We start from the raw sequence: 24,354 nt of genomic DNA, 5'->3' as shown, positions 1-24,354 counted from the left end.
ATAAGATTTTAATCTATTAAATGTCATACAATATATTACATGAACCAAACATGAACCAAACCTCTGTGACGACGCTGTGTTTGGCAGTTTGAATTTCCCATATTTGCATAGATTACCCACAATGCCCTTCATATACCGCTCTTGTGTGTTTAACTAGATTGTGTTTCGTTATGGGTATATATTGTTGCACAAATTTTGGCCAGGACTCTGTGAAAAATATGAGTGATTTGAGGTGTCAGGTCACTACAAGTCGACGATGAGTCGTGGCACAGTGACGGTTAAGTGACGAGTTAATATTTCAGAATAACATAATTATACATGTACAGTTTAAATCAAGGAGAAATTGGGGTAATATTTTGAAATTAAAGTTGTGACCAAAGTGATAGGATACTGAAGTGCAGCATAATGAATGTGATGTAGCCATAGCAACAAAGTAATGGTATGAATTGAGCCGTTTACATTATAAAAAACTCACCATAATTCCAATTGATATATATATATATATATATATATATATATATATATATAATGATTGCCGTTTCCACTACCAGCACAGACAGCGATGATACAATTATCGTTTGTTTAAATCAGTGGTCTTTGAATCTAGTAGATATATGCATTAGTATTGTCGGGACCAACGAAGCAACTGTCGTGTAACTTAGGAAAACTTGAACTAGCTGAGTATTACAGAAATAGGGTCGGTAATTGTTTTTGTAACTTTCAAGTTAAGACGTTGTAGTAATAAATATTGATATTGTCTGCAAAACATTGCTATTGCATTTATTTGGTTTGCTTGATGTCTTGTTCCACTGCGTTCTTCTGTAGAATCAAACTAATCAACAGCACGGGAAATGCAATCAAACCTAGACGGTGGACTCGAACCGCCAGCACGTGGTTTAACTACTCGGACACCGTGCACCCGACAACCCTCGAGTATCAACCACGTTCATCTTTCAAAATCACATCATAGAAAACACACATTCATTGTGACAAAGCAAAACGACGTCCTTTTTATGTAAGAGGGTAAATTGCTAAGTCATAGCCTACCAGGCTATTTCTGTTAATTGAGTGAGGCGAATATACACACACTACCACCTGGGTTTGCATACTTACACCGTACTGATCCTATAGCTTGATATAAGCTTTGCACCAATACTGGCGCTATGTTTACTTTACATCAGGCCAATATTATCACACAATCCCCTACATGGCCGGGAGGAGAAATGGCAATCTGTACATTCAGTCCTACACGACACTAATATACGAATCATATAATGAACATGAAACAAGGCCATGCATATGTGGGTATTTTCATTTAACGTGTAAATGAGTTGGTGATGCTTTGGGGTGGAATGTGTTTGCCAGTGTATCCCCGACCACAGAAGATAACTGAATTAACAGTGGGTCGGTTAGGTTTGATTTTACAATATTTTAATGTTAATAATGACATTAGTTTTTTGAATGGAGCTTTCCCACGCTGTCCTCAAAAGCGCTTTACAATTATTTAGTAACCTGGTATAATATAACCTGGCCATTCATACTTCCTCAACTCCCTCTGGAACATGCAATTCACTGCACCCTCTCACTCTATAAGAGCACAGGATTACATTTGTATCACATTGCAACCTCAATCCCACCAGGTTCCCAACGCCAACTGTACGGCTGGGCTGACAATGCAAATGTTCACGATTTAATGAATGTGCACATCTTCCTAAGGCCTAACGTACATTTATGACAAATTCAATTGGCAAGCACGAAAAAGTTTATTGAATGTTAACTAAACATTTCTTGGATCGTCACACAGATTTTAAATGAATTATTAAACGTTGAAACAGAAGTGCTACAATTTCAATGAAAGGTCATGTATATGCAAATGAGGCAGTATCAAAAACGATATAAAGTGACACACTAGGTGCCTAATTAGTTCACTTTCAGTGTGTCGTCAGTCTGTACGTCCTCGCAATATCTTCACAAAGTGACCCATTTTAGCTCTTTTAAATCACGGCAACATGGTCAAAAAGCAAAAGTTCGTGCTTGCAAAGCATTTTGATGGCGTACCGAAGGATTCTGATTTAAGACTGGAGGCGGAAGAACTACCCCCGATAAAGGATGGAGGTGAGTGGTGACGTAACGGTTAATGTATGATGAATCATGGCGTCCGTGATGGCGTCTGACTCTGAGGTTGCATAAGCACGCCATGTTAGATTGACATCGTGTATTTAATATTTGGTTGGATTTACGTACATCAGTTGAAACAGTTTTCAGGGAGCGAGAGAAGCTGATGTTATCAATTTATACGATGCAACGGGGAAGGACGCCGACTTGAAGTTAGCATCGTCGCCGTGCACACATCGTACAAACGCTTTGTTACACTGACTTAGAAATGGTGGTACTTTACTGCCAGCATCTTTCAACTCCTATATAAAACCGCTGTGTCATGTGCGTGGGACACGTGACCGCACGGCGAAACCGATCATTTGGAATAAGATGATGTTGCGAGCAATGCCACAGTAAAAGCATGCACATTATTTGTTATTTAATTAACAAGACGTTCAGTTTAATAAATGCTTTGACTTTGAATGGTTAGGGCATCCCCCCCGGGGGGGGGGGTTTAGGGTAGGCTCACAGGCATTTGTTTCCCGAGTTATGGCTCAGAATATTTCTATCAGAATACAATAAAATGACGATAATATCGTTAATACTGACGTATTAAATCAACACTGTATGAAAGGGGTAAAATTACACATGTTTCTGTGATCGCGCAGTTTCACTAAATGCGAAGGAAGACACAAGGTATGAAAGGCAGCCGCCATTACCGTACGTAAACATGAACGTTCAACCGGCCGTTGTACTGGGCAAACATTTCGAAGATTTTGCCTTCCATCACTTCCTGGTTCCCAAATTTAATAATCTTCCGATAAATCGCGTCGTTGTTACAATCGGACCACGCTTACCAAAGATATCAACGGATTTCTAACGCCATGTAGGGGAATTGGAGCAGATAAATTTTTTCTAACTACCTATTTTGCATATTGTCCTAGCCCTTTATGTAACAGCAGCACATGTTACGGCCGATAACGGCTCTGCATTTAACATGTAAACATCGGTATCCAATCACGTTCTCGGAAGATAGTTAGAAAAAATTTATCTGCTCCAATTCCCCTACATGGCGTTAGAAATCCGTTGATATCTTTGGTAAGCGTGGTCCGATTGTAACAACGACGCGATTTATCGGAAGATTATTAAATTTGGGAACCAGGAAGTGATGGAAGGTAAAATCTTCGAAATGTTTGCCCAGTACAACGGCCGGTTGAACGTTCATGTTTACGTACGGTAATGGCGGCTGCCTTTCATACCTTGTGTCTTCCTTCGCATTTAGTGAAACTGCGCGATCACAGAAACATGTGTAATTTTACCCCTTTCATACAGTGTTGGTTTAATACGTCAATATTAACGATATTATCGTCATTTTATTGTATTCTGATAGAAATATTCTGAGCCATAACTCGGGAAACAAATGCCTGTGGGTAGGCTACTGAGTAATTATCCTACTCGGTAATGTACTGTACCGACATATCTTGTCCAAATGTACACACAATAAATTATGTAATGTGTCTGCACTGCTTCATGTCAGAAAAATGTAAAATGACAAAAGAGAGTGCATATGCCCATCTATCTGTATGATTGCTTCCTAAATACTCCTGGACTACTTAATTATTCAAGGCCAATTCCTTGCAGCTGTTATATTAATCTATCACGCCATGTTAGTTTATTACGTAATATCTCTAGTACAGAATACGGTCAATACGATATCACGCTCATAGCTGTCAGAGGCTCGAATAGAAGTTCTGGTAACGAGCAACACATAATTTGTAAAATTACACACACTTATATTCGAATCAGTTGCCAGTCACGTGTTTCTACCCTTCTGAAGATGTGTGGTGTTATATAATATACAGTCACAGCCTATTATCCAACTGAGATCAGCTGAGATTCCATTAAAGCCTACAATTAATACTATTATTGCAAATAGGTCCCGACTTAATCTTTCCAACCTTTAAAGAGAATTTAGACGGCAATTTTGGAGGAGAATATGAAAGGGACACATTAGCAGAAAGATTTCCTGTTGTTGTCGTCTCATATCAATTTGAGTTGCTCATTTGAACTACAACGTTGGCAGATCAACTGTCGGCAAACTACTACAAAGTAACACTAATACTGTGATATGGTGATATAAACCATCAATGGATGTAAAAATGGGGAAAACAGAATTTTTTTAATAATTACCAAATGTGTTCATTCCTAATCCTGTTCTGGTATTAGGTTGGCAAATTTGTCTTCAGAAATTTGTAAAAAACATGAAAAACATGTTATAGAGAGAGAGAGAGAGAGAGAGAGAGAGAGAGAGAGAGAGAGAGAGAGAGAGAGAGAGAGAGAGAGAGAGAGAGAGAGAGAGAGAGAGAGAGAGAGAGAGAGAGGGAGAGAGGGGGGGGGGAGGGAGGGAGGGAGAGAGAGGGAGAGAGAGAGAGAGAGGGAGAGAGAGAGAAAAAAAATAAAAAGACGAATTAACAGAGAAAAGGGCCAAATGAAAATGGCAAAAAGGTTATGTTATAACTATTACTTATCGATGTAAGTGGAAAATGTAAAAAAACCCGCCCCAACTACGAAAGGCAGTAATAATGAACCGTACATACTATTAGGAAGGAGAGACTTGACATTGTCTATACAATGATTTAATTTATCGCGGTTATTACATGTACATTCATCATGTTATCTTTTTAATGTCTGATTTTCATGCCATTTTCTCAATATTTCTCGCAAGAAATAAAATGGTTACTGATCGGAAGGGAAAAATTACATAACGTCGGGATATGGAACCCGAGGACATTTTTCACTTCCCTCATTGCATCCTCTTTTGTATAGATTATCATGTTACTAATAGCACATCACTTCCTCAAAATGAAATGAAATTACCTGCTGATTATTAAATGAAAATCACTATCACTAATTTTCATCTTTTTGACTTTCGAAATTTGTTTTTCTATTTTTTCAGAGATACTCCTGAAAGCTGAATATGTGTCCGTGGATCCGTACATGAGGTATGAACTGTTATTGTCATGTTTAAGATAAACAACTGGCGATTTTCATTATCATTTAACTGTTGCTATGGACGTAGTCTTGTTTCTAGGCATATTTACAAACATTTTTGAATGTTTATTCACTTCCTACTAATCCCTGTTTATATTTTTTAAATATTTTATATCATGTGAATCTTGTATGGATGTGGTCTTGTTGCTAGGTATATTTGCATACATTTTTGTGAATGTTTATCCACTCACCTACCCATCCCTCTTACTATATGTGCAATGTACAGCATCCCTTGAGCGTTGCTAAGGGCGTGGTCTTTTTGATTGTTTATTTGTGTTTGTTTATTTGTTTGTTTGTTTGTTTGATTGCTTGAAATTGTGCACGGTGTTAATTTACGATTGTTGGTAATTTCATTTTTCACGATCAAGAAATACAACAAACGACTAACAGAATATATGTTTGATTTGACTATCATATACTGTATGGATATCTCAGCTGGGTATAAAGACATGCCAAATATTACAATGGAAAAACAGCTATCGGTAGATGTCCGCAAAATTAAAAGTACTATACAATTATAGCATATAGTGGGTTACACTAGTGGATAATTACATGTCTTGGTTACTGTGGATCGTCAACCGCCCTGTAATTAAGTTAGTGTAAACGCTGAATGAAGATTCAAGTTGAAAACGTGAATGCGCCCTCACTTGAGGTAAAGTTACTACTTGAATCAGAAAAAAGAACATCCTGATTCCAACTCCGCATGTATTTACATCAATATCCGTTGATAACTTAACATATAAACATGTTGTAATAATTGCTATAGTTCGTGTCCGTGTAAGCTTTCACACAGGTGATCTGCCATTGCCGTAATTATTTTAGATGTGAGGTCTTTATCATACCTATGTAATACTTCCTTGTAGGCCTATTTCGGGTACGCTTGCTATAGGGGATACCATGCCCGCAGAACAGATCGCACGGTAAGATTGTACATTCTATTTTGGATAGCTTTGGAATAGGATTGTTTGTGGGTATTTTGTTATTGTGATATACATATTTATCCCATGACATTGGCTACACTATTCAATGTTAAGAATGATAATTTTAAGGAAAGGAACGCCAAATGCAATTACGCATTAATTAATCTGCGCATGGTACAACTCAGCAACTTGAAAAAAAAATAATTAAGATTTTTAACCCTTGCCATGCAAAATTATGATAGTTGTGGTCATAAACATGGTGCGCGTGTAGTGTGAGGTTGGTGACAAATAGTAATAGTCCTCGGGGTATATTTACGTAAGACGACTTCCGATCATTTTCTTTGTAACTTTGCACCGTCTTTGTTAAAACTAATAATTTTGACTGCGAAAAGAATTATTTCAATGTTTCTAGCCTGACGTTTAGTTTCAACATCACTGATTTAATAGTACAAAACATAGTTTTAGTTGTTAATCTTCCGCAAACATTTTTCATCATTTTATCAGAGTTGTTGAGAGCAAGAATGCTGCTTACCCTGTTGGTACTGTAGTGACATGTCGTGCTGGCTGGGTCGACTACAGTATCTCTACTGGGGAAGAACCAGACTTCTTTCCAGGAGTAAGTATATCTTTACATTTCTCGGTCGAGTAGTTCGGGTAGTCACTAGTTGTTGGTTCGAGCCTTCCCACTGACATTGTTTCTGAAAGGCCATTTGTCCTTGCACAAGTTGTGCCCCAGACATCCAGCTGTATAAAGGACTGGTGGTTTAATCCTATACTGCTACATATTCTACAATGGATTGTATGTTCCTAACGGATAATATCCATTTGTGGACATTTGGTTTGAGCTTTTCTACGAAAACTAATCGTAAACACTGATTGAAAAATCGACATATAAAAACCAAGTTTAGAGTTATGAGATTCTTACTAATGCGAATATTGTAAGAAATATACACTAGTCTTTTAACTTTTTCTTTGATGTACAGTGAAAGCAATAGTATATGGCCATTGTGTCGATATAGGTTTGTGCCAGGCCTTAATAATTGCAAAGCTCCGTAATCAGAACATTCATCGTGGGATGCACTATATCATTACCACCTATATCCCTTTCTGGGCATTCTGTGTTCTGGCTACGTTATACCACCTTACTATTACCACTACCTGACCATGGTGTTGGTTTTCCATTTTCTTGAACCTCTTTTATGTAGTAAGAAAATGGAACACCAAGACCATATTCCCGAAGTGAACATTTTAGACCACGTGTAGACCACGTGTTACATCCTCAACCAAATATCATGTTAGATATGGTAGAGGGAGAGATCTACCTCTTTTTTTTTTGCATGTGTGTACTCTTCTCCAACAACTGTATGTTCCAGATAGAGATAGCTGATTTTACGAGCAAATTAATATTACTGGGGTTCTTCTTTTTCAGACTGGTGGAGCATTACGTAAGGTGGAGTTTGCTGAAGGCATACCAATTTCACAAGCAATGAACTCGATAGGAATGGTAGCGTGAGTGAAATATCTTATTCTGACTTTTGTATTGCACTATGGAGATAACAAAATTACAAAAATAATGACATAACACCCATAAAGTTTTCAGGCTGTATACATGTTTGAAATGAAAAGATATTGAAATGTCGATTCAATTGAAGAATTCGAAGAAGCTACTTATGACGAGACTGATTTTGAAATCTATATTTCTTTGAAATTTCATTACCCACAGATTGACTGCTTACTTTGGACTTCTTGAGATCTGTCAACCCAAAGAGGGAGAGACTGTCTTTGTGAATTCAGCAGCTGGAGCTGTAGGAAGTCTTGTTGGACAGATTGCTAAGATTAAGGTAAAGTTGTCTTTCACTTACAATCATTTTATTTGTATGTCAGAATACTATATTTCTATTACCGTCAATGAAATAGGACACATTTAGTCAGTAGGTTAGTATACAATTGTAGGATGGGTGGGTCAGTGGTTGGTTCCATCCATCCATCCATCCATCCGCTCACATCATCCATCAATTGTCACATCACCACCAGCCCACCCACCGATTTATCTATAAAAGTAATCATGTTTTATCTACAGAGTTCGACATACTTCCCTCTGGTCGTCGTTTTAGATGCCCGGCTTGCAGGTCAAACCGGCGCAAGTTGTCATTCATTCCCACCGCTGTGCGGCTTATGAATGATTCGTAAACTTTGTGAGTGATAATGATTGTCTTAGTATCGTTCTGTGTCTCTGTATACATTTTTGTATATTGTTTTGTATATTTGTTTGTATTTTTTTGATATATTGATGTATTGTATTTGAGCCACACCTTTAATTGCCCATGTCTGGGATGAATAAAGTACTATTGAATTGAATTGAATTTAATCATTCAGCCTACCATTTCAGCAAGCACAATTCAACTGCTTATCGACCTACTTAATTGACTATGACCATATTTATTATTCATAAGGGCGCCAAGGTTATTGGCTGTGCTGGTTCTGAAGAAAAGATAAAGTTCCTTAAAGATCTTGGCTTTGATGAGGTCTTCAACTACAAGACAGAAAATTTAGATGAAGCTCTGAAGAGAGCTGCTCCCAACGGTATTGATTGCTACTTCGATAATGTAAGTATGCACATTAAGTTATATAATGAACAACCAACAGTTTGAAAGTTGTTCAATACCATTGATAATATGACTATCATACCATGTACAAGCCAAGTTGAGCTAGTTCGAACACAAAATATTGAGTATTTCCTGGTCATCCTACGTCACGACAACTCACGTTTATGTCATTGGTTCTGTAGTGCTTAAGATATCAAATGATTCAAAAATCGCCATTATTTTCTCTGATTTGTCATAGCATATGCTTGTCGAGGTATAGTTATATTTTTCCTTTTCCTAACGCTGTTCTTCAGACATTTGTAAAATACTCGTGACCTTAAGGTCTTGTCAATGCTCACCTACTGGTTAGTATAGTAGGTGAGTAACCCTCGTAGTGACAAGGCCCCTTAGGTCATTCATATTTGCCTTGGCTGAGCGAAGACACATATTAGGGAACAATATCTACATATATAGCCCCTCGTGGATATAAGAAAATCATGTGAATTGGTGTCGTTGACATAAAGCAAATTCTTACATTTCGTTTGTTATCACCAGGTTGGAGGATCATTTTCAAGCACAGTATGGAACCATCTTAATAATGGTGGTCGTGTAGCAGTGTGTGGTCTTATTTCACAATACAACAAGCCAGATGATATGGACAAAGGTAATTTTCTAAACTGAAGTTGAAAACCCGATAACTAACCAACTTACCAACATATAAGAACTAACTGAGTGTAACATAAATAGATAGATACTCTCATGGCATATTGATAAAAGGCAAACCAAAATGAGAATACAAGTACATAGGTTTTAACCAAAAATCGTTCTTATGGTCTTTTCTTACATCCAAACAAAATGAATATCAAAATATGTTTATTCTTTTACTTCCATAAAGATAGTAAAGTCTGTAAAGGTTTCGTAAAATGGTAAAAGTAACATAATTTAAAAGTGATGACACCATTCTCCGAGCATCTAGCAATAGATATGATAATTGTTATAAATCATCATCATTTCTTCCATTTATAGTTACTGCTCCAGAAAACAACATCTTATGGAAGGCGCTCACTGTCAAGGGACATTTATACTTTGCACATGCCAAGAAGTTTCCCACTGCATACCAAGAACTTCACCAATGGGTAAAACAGGTGTGTGAGTTAGATGCTTTTGAAGTCATTGAGGGTCGATTATTACAGTCAGAAGGGTCTATCTTTATAGTGTTACCGCTGCCGCTCATAACAGCAACATTTTAATCCCTGTCAGTACTAGGTCTTTGAAAATAGCTTTTTTTGCATAATCGTTCCAAAGACGTATACATCAGAATCTGCAATGTGGTAAAATAGTGAGGAAGTATGGTAGGTAATTGAGCGAAGGTGGATTTCCAAACATATGTTTAGACCCATTTTCTTCAGAATTGCTCTCACGCTCCCTTTGTTCTTCCATACAGGGAAAACTGAAGTACAAGGATGCTATTACAGAAGGTTTCCCAAATATGGCCAAGGCCTTCATTGGTTTGTTCACTGGACAGCATATTGGTAAAGCTATGGTGAAAGCATAAAAGCTAGGCTACATATTCTTATAAGGTACTTTGTCATATGTACAAGGCATTTATTTCAATAATTACATATTGCTTATATTTGGATGCACAAGAGACATCATACATTTCACATTATTGTTGATAAACATGTATTAATTTCAATTACAAACCTCATTATGGGTATTATATATCACAAGGTGAAATCCTTTCACCGAGTCAGTGGACACCCTTGACTATTAGAGGTAGAAGACTTTCATGCATTGGTAGTAAAACATATTGTTGTGCTGACAAGTGAATGTAATAGAAACGTGTATATTGCTCTTTGACAGCAATGTAGAAATCCCACAGGGCCATTGACCCATGAATTTATGGGAATTGACCCATTATGGGAAACAATACTAATGGTAATTGGGGTGTTGGTGGTATTTAACTCTAATATATTTTTCTTTCAGATCTGTAGATGTGGGTACATGGCTGTGTCTGATAGTGGGAAGATAAAAAAAAACATCAACTACCAAATTAAGAACAATATATTTTGGAGATGACTGTTACTTCATTGCATTTTTATCAATAGCCATTACTCAATATGGAAATACTTTATGTTGCACATACCATGTATTGAAATACAAACAATGTGTAAATGCTAACTATAGTTTGAACCATACCCATCGTTAGCAAACTCTGTGTATTTTTCATGTACTATTTGTTATGTCATGGTTATTTACTCCTTGCCAATAAAAAGAGAACACGGTGTGTACTCTTGTGTCATCAACGTTTCAGATCTCGTGTCATATTTTGAGGTTTGATATGTAAATATGTGTGCCTTCTGTATTAAGCAATGTTACAACTGATAATGTAGTTATGAAACATACAATATCTTGGAATGGCATGAATATTACGTTTAGCCAGCTGTTAGGTTGCTATCAATCAATCAATCAATCAATCAATCAATCAATCAATCAATCAATCAATCAAAGAGATTTATATAGCGCCAAACTCCACTACGTAGCAATGTTCAATGGCGCTTAACAAAAGGGTGGGTATATAGAGATGTCAGTAGGCTCTGCTAAACAGATAAGTCTTAATGCGCTTCTTAAAAAATATCAAGGGTGGGTGACTGGCGCACTTCTAGAGGGACATTGTTCCAAGTGAGGGGGGCGGTACGCGAGAAAGCACGATCACCATAGGTCTTCCGGTTACTCCGTGGTACATGAAGTAGGATGTTGTCATTTGATCGGAGAACTCTGGATGACACTTTCAGGTTGATTAGATCAGATATATAATAGTAGTAGTTTATTTCAAATGCTAAGGCCTAAGCCCATCGCACACAACATTTTACATAACAGTAGATAAGAAAAAGAACAAAGAACTGAATATCATTCTACTAATGATTAGCTTTTCTGTGTTTGTGTTTCACTTCTTCTATGATACATTGTGACCATCACCAAGTTCAATACATGTTACCAGGCTACATGTGAAACCCCCTTTTGTCTTGCTATTGTTTTACACCATAAACCACCAAAAAGGAAATATATTCCAAGGTGAACACAATATTAATCGGATTTTCGGAGAATATATATTATGTGAATGACTGACAAACAAAGTTATAAACACAGACTTGTTTGATGATGATCTAGTAAAGGGTTACTTACTGTAGACAGGACTTCTATAGTACTGACACGGTGCAAAGTTATGAGGAAAATTAGATTTTACATCCCACCTGGAATATCTAGTATCCACATTGAGTGACTGTATACTGCGAGTAAAATTTTGTCAGCAGATCAAACTATTATTACATTTCCTTGGTATTGGAATGTATTCATTTTCAAGGCTATCATGTTGTCAGCAATATACTGGACAGCATAGCCAGTAGTAAGTGAATTGAATTAGTTATCTAGTTTAGAAACAGCTGTAGTACTGAAAACATTTTTATGACATTTTTTAATTTCTATCTTGAAACCAATGACATTTATCACATTTCATTATTCAAAACCTTTAAAAAAACATTTTGGTTAAAATTAGCAGTGTGGTCAATGAATGGGGGTGGGGGTGGAGTTTTGAGTCAGTGCTACGATTAAACTAAACAATTATGAACAGGACAAACAAGTGAGGAGTGCAAATGTGTACATGTATGGAAAACCGCAGTTGTGTTAAGTCTAACGATTTCTCAACTTTCAAATTTGAATGAAACAAATATTTATGATGCCTCCATGATTGTACTTGTAGTCTTGTCAGTTCGCGTTACGTTCATCTCCACAACATGCACAGAGCTAGAGATCGTAGAGAACAGTCGACAGGTATAGGAACTAGACTAGGCAGTGATGTATGATCTATGTGTACAACATAGACAGTTGTCCTTGAAATTTGATGATCATTACAGAAATAAAAGAGTTGCCAACGTTAGATTTGTTTATGAATTATATCACTCGTTTATCAGTATCAAATGTCGCACTAAATGTTTCAAACATGTCTTGCTTTGGGGTCATCAGAAAATTTAACTGAAACTATGGGAATTCTTGATCGAAATACATTCAGTCATAAAATCCTCAGGTTTCTGACAATTTCCAATACTTGTTACAAGAAAGGCTGCATTCCAAGAATATTTGGTTAGCTACATGTATTACATCTGATGCCATATACGTGACACGCACGATCATTGTCCAGTTTGCACCACATGGTGTTCCTCGCCTCCTCAGGCTCCTGTACACGTACCGTACGTCTATCTTGTCTGTCAGTGCTACATTTTGCTTCCTCTCTTCATTTTTCTCAGATGTTTTAAGAATTTGAAAATAGTCAGTGTCCGATCGACAAAATTTCTTTCCACTGAAGTTTAGAAAACATTTAATTATACTCTACGTAAACGTCGTGTTGTTGCATCATACAGCATGAGCCGTCACATTGACCTCACACTTCGCTTTGCGCTTCCTTCAACGTCCGGTCCCTATGGAACTAGTTCGAAGGCTTTCGCTAGCGATAGCGTGGCCAGTCTTGTTTTACCGCGTAATCCTCAAATGTTTTCCAAATAATTATGAATTTATTTCTTTTTTTTTACACTTTGGGTATTTTACTTGCTATTAGTACTTTTGGGAAACTCGTATTTAATTTTCCGACCTTAGAATTTTTTTCAATGGTCGTCAGGTTTTAGTACTTTCCTTAGCCGGTCCCACAACTAAACTTTTGTAGGTGGTTATACTTATAAGTTATAGCTGGGCGTTGTGACCGGTAGGTAACCGGCTATTATATACATCACTGCCTACTAGGTATAGGTACGTCAACGACACAACTACTTGATAGAAACACTTGTCGCGCGCACAAAAAGTTGTATGAAATTGTGATTTTACTAAGGAGTATAGCAACCCAGAACGTACATCGATCAAACTGAGAAACATTTTGGTTTCATTTTATGTCATTCTATTTCAGTAACAATGTATCATTTTCACGTACCGTTCGCACATGTGAGCTTGATTTAGGCAAAATATCGGGCTAACAGAGTGCACACAGACTCTTTTGTTCGCTTGTATTGTTTGCATTCGGTATTTGGCATTTCGCACGTTGTTTATTTGCACCATTCACAGTGTCTTATCATGCTTTGTGTAACTTGTAAGCCTAATTGACAACTGGCCAACGGTTTTTACTAGACAAATTTGAAACAAATTTTGGGTCAGTTTGACGGTAAACCTGCTATATTGGCTACCAAACTTGGTCAACGTCAGTTATTTGTACTCATGTTGCATCACTATAGTTTTACAAACAGTATATATGAAATATGAGAGCCATGTGAAACTTTTTCAGTGCAAAATTGGATGAAGACATGAGGGCAAAGTCAGTGCTCTTTACAGCAGTTTGAATTTCCCACATATGCATACATTACCCATAATCTCTGACACCAACGTTTTATTGTTAAAGCAGAACGTTGCCTGTTTTGTACAGTGGGTTTTCAAGGCCATCCATAATGAGTGGCATGTCAATGGCCACGTGATTTTAGGTCAGCTTCCAGTCGAAATAACAGGGACCCAACCTGTATACTGAACTCGCTTGTTAAGCCAACGCTCACATTTCATGATTGACGACTCATATCCAGACCGGGAAGATGTTGAGATGGTCACATAGGTTATTCCTGATAAGTAAACAAATTCCAGGAAGTTTGGAATCACAATATCGCACAGTTGCGACGACATCGTCTGTTTGGGCTCCTGCTCTCAAAGTTAACGATAAACTACTTCAATACACACCGACGCCACTTGCTGCGAGAAAATTCCTTCCTGGTTCCAGTAAACCAAACTTTCCACTATATCTTTCGCCACCAAGCAATAATTTCCCAGTCGTTCTCAGACCTGAAGATCCTGAGAAAGCCCAGCGTTTTGCAGTGAGAGATTGGGCCCAGACATGTAGGGAAGCAGCAGATAATATACTGTCAAATGCAGGTGAGAATGAGTCATACAAAACATACAGACACATTGCAACAACGTTACTCATTTAGGCCTATATAATTGTGTTTCATTATTTTGGGAAATATATATCTATTTTTTAAACAGATATTGTATACTTGGGTGACATTATAACGAATTCCAACAGGAATAACAGAAATTGAATGACAGCATTTACTTTGTGAAAACAGTAGAACGACACCCTTTACTGGATTAAGTATATTGAATGACACCCTCTACACTATTCAAAAAATGGAATAACAGCCGTAAGCCTTTAACAAAAGTGGAACGACAGCAACGCCAATGCTTCGAAACATTTACTGTATGGAAATGTAGGAAAGGCGTCAAAGATCACCGAACTGCCAATGTCCACCCGCAAGCATTATTTGCTTACTGGATTGTGCTCGCTCACATTTTGCCGTGCCGAAAGTGAGTGGGCACATACATTCACGACAAATTTTGTTTGCGAAACGCTTTGGAATATAATACAAAATTCTATAGAAAGTGGAGGTTAATATCAATAGAAGAAGAAACATATGTAAATAATTGAAGTAGGTAGGGTTTCTATATGTTGGAGGGAAACAATGCATGAATGAATTTCTTTGGAGCAAAGCTTGCATAGTTCTTTGATGCATGCTCCAGGTGAGCAGTTGAAATACTACGGCTGGGTGGCGCGATCTTCAAAACACACCTTAGCCAACTACTAATGTGCTTCCCTTCATTGACAGAACTTTTCGATAAAAAGTCACGTAGAAGGAACATTAAGTTTTGATTATTTATATCTCTTACAGGCGCCATTTTGTTTAGGGGACTTCCATTGCAAGGTCCCAATGATTTCGACACTTTGATTGAAGGGATGGGATATCTGGGGATTGAGTACAAGGGGGGTGCTGGATATAGAAAACAGGTGTCTGAAAATGTGTTTACGGCAAGTGATGAACCACCACAATTCACGATTGATCTACATACGGAAATGTCGTACCTGAAATCATTGTATCCAAAGAAGGTGGGTTTTCATACAGTACCTTCGAGGAATTTCGAAATGTGTATAATCTTGTGAAAAGAAATTCGTCGTGTGAGAGTTGGACAACATGATTGTTCATGTACCCCTTTTGCGTAATATGAAGGGAATGTTCTCTATGACAGTGTGGAAAAATTTATTTAAATGTTAGCCGTGAATTTTTATTCGCAGCTAAAATTTCCATATTCAAAATGGCCCGAAATGCTTTTGAAGCTTAAGACCACGTTGTCCTTCGTGTGATTCAAGATGTCTGCCATGCATATTATTGCCACTTTGGTGTTAAACGAAATTCCTCACTGCACATGCACACCTGGCGACCAACATTCTTTAAACAACACTAATCGACCATGGCGACGATTAAACATATACAACATTCGGATATCTCACTCGTTTATAACATAATCTTTTGATAAATAGGTTGCATTCTTCTGTGTACAACCACCAGAAGATTTGAATGGCGGCGATTTACCAATAGCACACCTAGATGGTATGCTTGATGCATTGGACCCAGTGGTGTTAGACAAGTTACTGAAGAAAGGCGTACGATATCATAGACATGTAGGCGATAAGTCTGTGTCTAAGTACGTGCCATGGCAAAATATATTTCACACGGAGGACAAAGATGTGGTGGAACGTTTCTGCAGAGAACAAGGTAGTGTTATCAATGAACGTAGTTTACCTTAAATTTAATTACGTAGTGTAGTATGCGAGTCAGAAATAAAAGTCTCAAACGCTTCCTGTTAGTTCATTTTTACAAAAAGCCTCCAACCAGTTCTTAAATCAAAATTAAAAGAGAAAACAGTGCTTGCATTTTGGTGAACAATATTTTATAATACAGACCAAAATTTAGTCATCTTAGAATCCAATATTGTGTTAACTCGATGAAAAAAAATTAACGATGGTCGATTTTCTTGAAAACAAGATAGTTGACTACCAAGAATATATTAGCAAAGGAGAAGGAACATGCTCTAAATTTGAGATATGGATGAGGATTGGCTTTTTCTTTTTGATTTTTAATTTATAATACAATTTTATCATGGCTTCCTACTTGAAATGTCAATGTCAAAAATATCGACCCAGTCTAAGTCTGTGTTTGTAACTCAATACATTGCAAAAAATATGTAAAAGTTTGTTATTGTATGCACAATGACAAACATTTATAAGTCCTTTACAATGCATTGGGTTACAAACAAGGACTTGGCATATGTTGTTTTACTTTGATTTTGAATCAAGTAGGAAGCCACGTGATAATTTTTTTTTAGAAATTAAAAATTAAAAAAAAAGAAAATAGACCAAAACCTTATCCATATGCTCACTTTAATATGTCAGAATTTGCAGAGATTTAGGAACTATGACTTTGGTCGAAATTTGGTACACGAAGTACGTTTTACCTTAACTGGTATTACCAGTGCGTAACACAAATTGACAAATTTGTTTTTAGGCTGTTATAATCGCATTATCATTATATCTACATGCAATTTGACCAAACGGAATAACATCATTAATTTGAAGAAGTCTGAGAGAATAAGATGACAGCTACACAGTTTTTTCAACACTATATTTCAAAAATGTAACATAATCACGGCTACACTGAATTCATTTACACAACCCCCCCCCCCCCAATATACACAAACTATACACAAATGGGGATAGTCGTTGTCATTAAACTTTAAGACGGACAAACTAACGACATATTAATGGACGTGTTCTGATATCTAATTTCTTGGTGAATACACACTGGACTTTGTACACTTACAATAATTTCTTACTCAGGATTTGAATTCACATGGCACGAAGACAAATCTATAACATACCACTACACACTGCCAGCAACTATTGATCACCCAGTAACTGGTAAGTCTATATGGTTTAATCAAGTCGTCGCCCACCATTGCAGCTGTTACTATGACCATCCCGACTTCATGGATGAAAGGTTGGAACCAACAAAGGTAAAGGTACTAGTTTTGTTTTTTGAGTTACTGAAAGATTATTTCTTCTTGCCTTTTAACATTTTAAACCAAGAAATATTTAATTGTGTTAGTAATCATAGGTCAACCCGTACGGTGAGACAATGTACTGTCAACACACCATCGTTCTCAACTAAGTATAGACAATTTGAGTCATCATGTACATTTTTGAAGTGGAGCGCACAGTGTTATCCAAATTAAGCATTATTCCGTTTAATAATGATCTTAGCTTTAGTGGTAAAAACGATCTTAAATATATATATTTATACTTATATATATATATATATAATTATATATATATATATATATATATATATATATATATATATATATGTATGTATGTATGTATGTATGTATGTATGTATGTATGTATGTGTATATGTATGTGTGTCAGTCCATCCGTCCGTTCCCCCTTCTCTCTCTCTCTCTCTCTCTCTCTCTCTCTCTCTCTCTCTCTCTCTCTCTCTCTCTCTCTCTCTCTCTCTCTCTCTCTCTCTCTCTCTCTGAAATGAATAGGTGTTTGAAGCTGTTTGATTTTACAGTATCGTATATAACCTTATCTACTCCTCTACATTGTGTTAGGTTAAAAACGTTGCTGTTATGGATGAACATCTACTTTACTAATCCTATAGAACTACTCTTCACCCATCTAAATTTGTATACATATGGGTTATGCAAAGATGTGATGTAATATATATTTATATCTCACAGTATCCTCTCCATTCATGCTATGGTGATGGCGAAGAATTCACTGACGAGGAAATATCTAACGTTCGTATAGCTCAATGGAAAAAAGCAGTCGGTTTCCATTGGCAACATGGTGATGTCTTGTTACTCGACAACTTCCAAGCTATGCATGGTCGTGTAGGAACAGAGACTCCACAAACACAGAGAAAAATACTTGCCAGCCTTTTTAATTAGTCAGTTTAATGGGTTAGATGAGTTAAGTAGAGATAGGTTTTTAGTGAAGGGTAGGAATTAGGCCTAAACATTTATGTGGTTTCGATTACGCTTAATCTTAGACTATGTGGGGTAGGTAGATTTTCTTTTGATTTTTCTTTCATGTGTGAGTGTCTAGTTTAGGTAGTTGTGTTTTCTGTTGATGTCCATAAGGCCTAATAAAAAACGTGTGGTTCCGATTACGCTCAATTTTAAAATGGTGGAGTAGGTAGATTTTTTAAAGTTTAATTTGTTAATCTTTTTTTATCTCTGTGAATGTCTCCTTGACCGTGTGTCTTCCTCTACATTATGCTAGGTTGTTCACACGGATGAACATTGTACTTTTCCAATCCCATATAAATCTTCACCCATCTTAATTGTTATACAAACGGGTCACAACTTCCAAGCTATATACTATGGTCGTGTAGGAATAGAGACTCCGCAAACACAGAGAAAACTACTTTTTAGCCTTTGTAATTGGTCAGTTGAATGGGTACAGTATCATGGTACAATATCTTGATAACCGATGGAATGATGGAATATTTTCTGTCCTTATCGAATCCAACTTTTGGGTGATAACTGTGATGGATTTATTCTTTTAAAATTTTATAGATAATTATCACTGAAAAAAACCCATACCAGACAACATTCGTAGAAGCAATGAAGTTGTGACACTGTTACGTCACATATTTTGCTATTAAAGAATGTATGATAAAGAAATCCATCAGTAATTATATCACCAGAGTGCATACGTTGATCCCAAAAATCTAAGTAATTTGAACGACTCATGATCTGCATGAACTAATATCAGTGTGTACGGTAGGTCAGTTACTTATAAATGCTTTCACATGTTTCACTACGTAGTAATGTTCAATGGCGCTTAACAAAAGGGTGGGTATATAGAGATGACAGTAGGCTCTGCTAAACAGATAAGTCTTAATGCGCTTCTTAAAAAATATCAAGGGTGGGTGACTGGCGCACTTCTAGAGGGACATTGTTCCAAGTGAGGGGGGCGGTACGCGAGAAAGCACGATCACCATAGGTCTTCCGGTTACTCCGTGGTACATGAAGTAGGATGTTGTCATTTGATCGGAGAACTCTGGATGACACTTTCAGGTTGATTAGATCAGATATATAATAGTAGTAGTTTATTTCAAATGCTAAGGCCTAAGCCCATCGCACACAACATTTTACATAACAGTAGATAAGAAAAAGAACAAAGAACTGAATATCATTCTACTAATGATTAGCTTTTCTGTGTTTGTGTTTCACTTCTTCTGGTGACCATCACCAAGTTTAATACATGTTACCCGGCTACATGTGAAACCCCCTTTTGTCTTGCTATTGTTTTACACCATAAACCACCAAGAAGGAAATATATTCCAAGGTGAACACAATATTAATCGGATTTTCGGAGAATATATATTATGTGAATGACTGACAAACAAAGTTATAAACACAGACTTGTTTGATGATGATCTAGTAAAGGGTTACTTACTGTAGCCAGGACTTCTATAGTACTGACACGGTGCAAAGTTATGAGGAAAATTAGATTTTACATCCCACCTGGAATATCTAGTATCCACATTGAGTGACTGTATACTGCGAGTAAAATTTTGTCAGCAGATCAAACTATTATTACATTTCCTTGGTATTGGAATGTATTCATTTTCAAGGCTATCATGTTGTCAGCAATATACTGGACAGCATAGCCAGTAGTAAGTGAATTGAATTAGTTATCTAGTTTAGAAACAGCTGTAGTACAGAAAACATTTTTATGACATTTTTTGATTTCTATTTTGAAACCAATGACATTTATCACATTTCATTATTGAAAACCTTTAAAAAAAACATTTTGGTTAAAATTAGCAGTGTGGTCAATGAATGGGGGTGGGGGTGGAGTTTTGAGTCAGTGCTACAATTAAACTGAACAATTATGAACAGGACAAACAAGTGAGGAGTGCAAATGTGTACATGTATAGAAGGCCGCAGTTGTGTTAAGTCTAACGAAAACAATATATTGACTATATTATGTGAACATATCTTTATATGATGCAAACAGTTTATTATATGATGCAAGTACATTATTATGCGTGACAGTGATTGCCATGGGTCAATATTAATAGATATCCTAGAATTTTGGGTTACTAAACAATGAATATTTTGTATGTCCGTGAACAGACAATCATACTTATAATAGGGTTCCTATCGAAAGAGCTTTATACATGTGAAGCAATGGATTTTGGTTTGCAATTTATCAGACACATTTAAAATTACTGAAAATGTAACATGTAAAATTAACTATGCAATGTGCGGTATTATGCATACATTACCCATAATCCCTTTATATAGGGGACATCTGCCTTTAACGGCATTAAGCGCATCATCTAATTAAGTCAAATTCAAATTGTGAACATATTGTCCCGCATCTCTGTCCTTACTACCTAAACAAAATATGTGATATTCATTCCAATGATTTGTGGGAACACCTATTATCTATGAAGGTCTCATATGCAGTGCCATTGATATGTTGTCGGTAATTTTCTTTACACATTTTGGGGTTGATACATTACTGTTTCGTTACCGCATTTTCAGTTGTAACATGTCTGTCTGTCTGTCTGTCTGTCTGTCTGTCTGTCTGTCTGTCTGTCTGTCTGTCTGTCTGTATTTATGTATGTATGTATGTATGTATGTATGTATGTATGTATGTATGTATGTATGTATGTATGTATGTATGCATGTTTCTTCTTAACTCTTCCATGACACCAACGTTTTATTGTTAAAGTAGAACGTTGCCTGTTTTGTACAGTGGGTTTTCAAGGCCATCCATAATGAGTGGCATGTCAAATGGCCACGTGATTTTAGGTCAGCTTCCAGTCCAAATAACAGGGACCCAACCTGTATACTGAACTCGCTTGTTAAGCCAACGCTCACATTTCATGATTGACGACTCATATCCAGACCGGGAAGATGTTGAGATGGTCACATAGGTTATTCCTGATAAGTAAACAAATTCCAGGAAGTTTGGAATCACAATATCGCACAGTTGCGACGACATCGTCTGTTTGGGCTCCCGCTCTCAAAGTTCACGATAAACCACTTCAATACACACCGACGCCACTTGCTGCGAGAAAATTCCTTCCTGGTTCCCGTAAACCAAACTTTCCACTATATCTTTCGCCACCAAGCAATAATTTCCCAGTCGTTCTCAGACCTGAAGATCCTGAGAAAGCCCAGCGTTTTGCAGTGAGAGATTGGGCCCAGACATGTAGGGAAGCAGCAGATAATATACTGTCAAATGCAGGTGAGAATGAGTCATACAAATTGTTACCGTAACTTTGATACAATGTCGTTTAATTCAGGAAAAATAAACAATGTAGTTATACAGAGTGTGAAGCTTGATTTAATACATTATTGTTTCGAGTCGGAATGACTTCCCTGTGACAAAATTGAAAACGATGACAATGACAAAAACAACAGCAGCAACAGCATCGACAAAAATAAAAACAACTGCAACACAACAACAAAAGCAACAACAACAACAACAACAACAACAACATCAGCATAAACAACACCATATCATCATTACCACCACCACCACCTCCAGCAAAGGGAGCAATAATATCAACAGCGCAGCAACAGCATCAACAAGAATAGCAAAATAAAAAATCAGCAAAACTAACAACAACAACAACATCATCATCAACAACAACAACAACAACAACAACAACAACAACAACAACAACAACAACAACAACAACAACAACAACAACAACAACATACAGACACATTGCAACAACATTACTCATTTAGGCCTATATAATTGTGTTTCATTAGTTTGGGAAGTATATATCTTTTTTTAAACAGATATTGTATACTTGGGTGACATTATAACTAATTCCAACAGGAATAACAGAAATTGAATGACAGCATTTACTTTGTGAAAACAGTAGAACGACATCCTTTACTGGATTAAGTATATTGAATGACACCCTCTACACTATTCAAAAAATGGAATAACAGCCGCAAGTCTTTAACAAAAGTGGAACGACAGCAACGCCAATGCTTCGAAACATTTACTGTATGGAAATGTAGGAAAGGCGTCAAAGATCACTGAACTGCCAATGTCTACCCGCAAGCATTATTTGCTTACTGGATTGTGCTCACTCACATTTTGCGAAACGTTTTGGAATACAATACAAAATTCTATAGAAAGTGGAGGTTGATATCAATAGAAGAAGAAACGTGCAAATAATTGAAGTAGGTAGGGTTTCTATACGTTGGAGAGAAAGAATGCATGAATGAATTTCTTTGGAGCAAAGCTTGCATAGATCAGTCGGTTGGTGTTGTCTTGTTACTCGACAACTTCCAAGCTATGCATGGTCGTGTAGGAACAGAAACTCCACAAACACAGAGAAAAATACTTGCCAGCCTTTTTAATTAGTCAGTTTAATGGCTTAGGTGAGTCAAGTAGAGATAGGTGTAGAGTGAAGGGTAGGAATTAGGCCTAAACATTTATGTGGTTCCGATTAATTTTAAACTATGTGGGGTAGGTAGATTTTCTTTTGATTTTTCTTTCATGTGTGAGTGTCTAGTTCAGGTAGTTGTGTCTTCTGTTGATGTCCATAAGGCCTAATAATGGTTCTGATTACGCTCAATTTTAAAATGGTGGAGTAGATTTTTTAAAATCTTAATTTGTTATCTTTTTTATCTCTGTGAATGTCTCCTTGATCTTGTGTCTTCCTCTACATTATGCTAGGTTGTTCACACGGATGACCATTGTACTTTTCCAATCCCATATAAATCTTTACCCATCTTAATTGTTATACAAACGGGTCACAACTTTCAAGCTATATACTATGGTCGTGTAGGAATAGAGACTCCACAAACACAGAGAAAACTACTTTTTAGCCTTTGTAATTGGTCAGTTGAATGGGTACAGTATCATGGTACAATATCTTGATAACCGATGGAATGATGGAATATTTTCTGTCCTTATCGAATCCAACTTTTGGGTGATAACTGTGATGGATTTATTCTTTTAAAATTTTATAGATAATTATCACTGAAAAAAAAACATACCAGACAACATTCGTAGAAGCAATGAAGTTGTGACACTGTTACGTCACATATTTTGCTATTAAAGAATGTATGATAAAGAAATCCATCAGTAATTATATCACCAGAGTGCATACGTTGATCCCAAAAATCTAAGTAATTTGAAAGACTCATCACCTGCATAAACTAATATCAGTGTGTGCGGTAGGTCAGTTACTTATAAATGCTTTCGCATCATACTGTTTATTATAAGAGGATAGAGATGATACAGATTTGTTAATTTTTTTAAAGATGCCATATGCAATAAATTCCTCACCACGAGTTTCTTAGGGGCTGAGGGGAAATATTTCTGCGAAATCGTTGCACCCCTCACACAAGTGTTCTAAAAAAAAAAAATTCCCGCAACATTAACTCAAGCCTTTGTAGAGCCCCCCCCCCCCCAACCAAATTACTTCACAAAAGAGAAGATTCTCTTTCGTCCACTTGCGCTGAAGACGTTAATTATTGTCAATAGATTAATGTGGTTTCAGTTGATTTACAAGTGGCATCTATTCATGCTTACGTTCGTATTTGCATATCTTTAGTTTTTTGTCTGCATATATCGGTTGTATACGCATAGGTAAAGTTTTATAAAATCATACATGAACGTAGATGGCGTTTTGTACAGTGATGAGCTTTCAAGGTCAGCCTCAATGACTGGCATGTCAAAGTGTCACATGACTTTTGGTCAGTGTGCAATCGAATTACCAGGGGCC

At 36.8% G+C, this 24,354-nt stretch overlaps 2 protein-coding genes across 2 annotated transcripts; both read left to right on the top strand.

Annotated features, from left to right (window-relative positions):
* The first annotated feature begins 1,945 nt into the window (after window positions 1-1,945).
* LOC144448707 (prostaglandin reductase 1-like) lies at window positions 1,946-10,877 on the top strand. The gene is made up of 11 exons (XM_078138994.1): window positions 1,946-2,115; window positions 5,054-5,099; window positions 6,012-6,068; window positions 6,573-6,684; window positions 7,498-7,577; window positions 7,792-7,909; window positions 8,522-8,674; window positions 9,209-9,317; window positions 9,680-9,798; window positions 10,098-10,233; window positions 10,640-10,877. The coding sequence occupies exons 1-10, from the start codon at window positions 2,010-2,012 to the stop codon at window positions 10,206-10,208; spliced, it is 1,011 nt and encodes a 336-aa protein (XP_077995120.1). The 5' UTR covers window positions 1,946-2,009; the 3' UTR covers window positions 10,209-10,233; window positions 10,640-10,877.
* Window positions 10,878-17,488: 6,611 nt separating this feature from the next.
* Window positions 17,489-19,062, top strand: LOC144448715 (dapdiamide synthesis protein DdaC-like). Its single transcript, XM_078139013.1, has 2 exons — window positions 17,489-17,584; window positions 18,314-19,062. The coding sequence occupies exons 1-2, from the start codon at window positions 17,558-17,560 to the stop codon at window positions 18,521-18,523; spliced, it is 237 nt and encodes a 78-aa protein (XP_077995139.1). The 5' UTR covers window positions 17,489-17,557; the 3' UTR covers window positions 18,524-19,062.
* The last annotated feature ends 5,292 nt before the right edge of the window (window positions 19,063-24,354 follow it).

This window comes from Glandiceps talaboti, chromosome 17 (assembly GCF_964340395.1).
Source record: "Glandiceps talaboti chromosome 17, keGlaTala1.1, whole genome shotgun sequence".
Taxonomy (NCBI): domain Eukaryota; kingdom Metazoa; phylum Hemichordata; class Enteropneusta; family Spengelidae; genus Glandiceps; species Glandiceps talaboti.
Note: the sequence above shows the minus strand (reverse complement) of the source record. Positions and strands in the feature narration are given on the sequence as shown.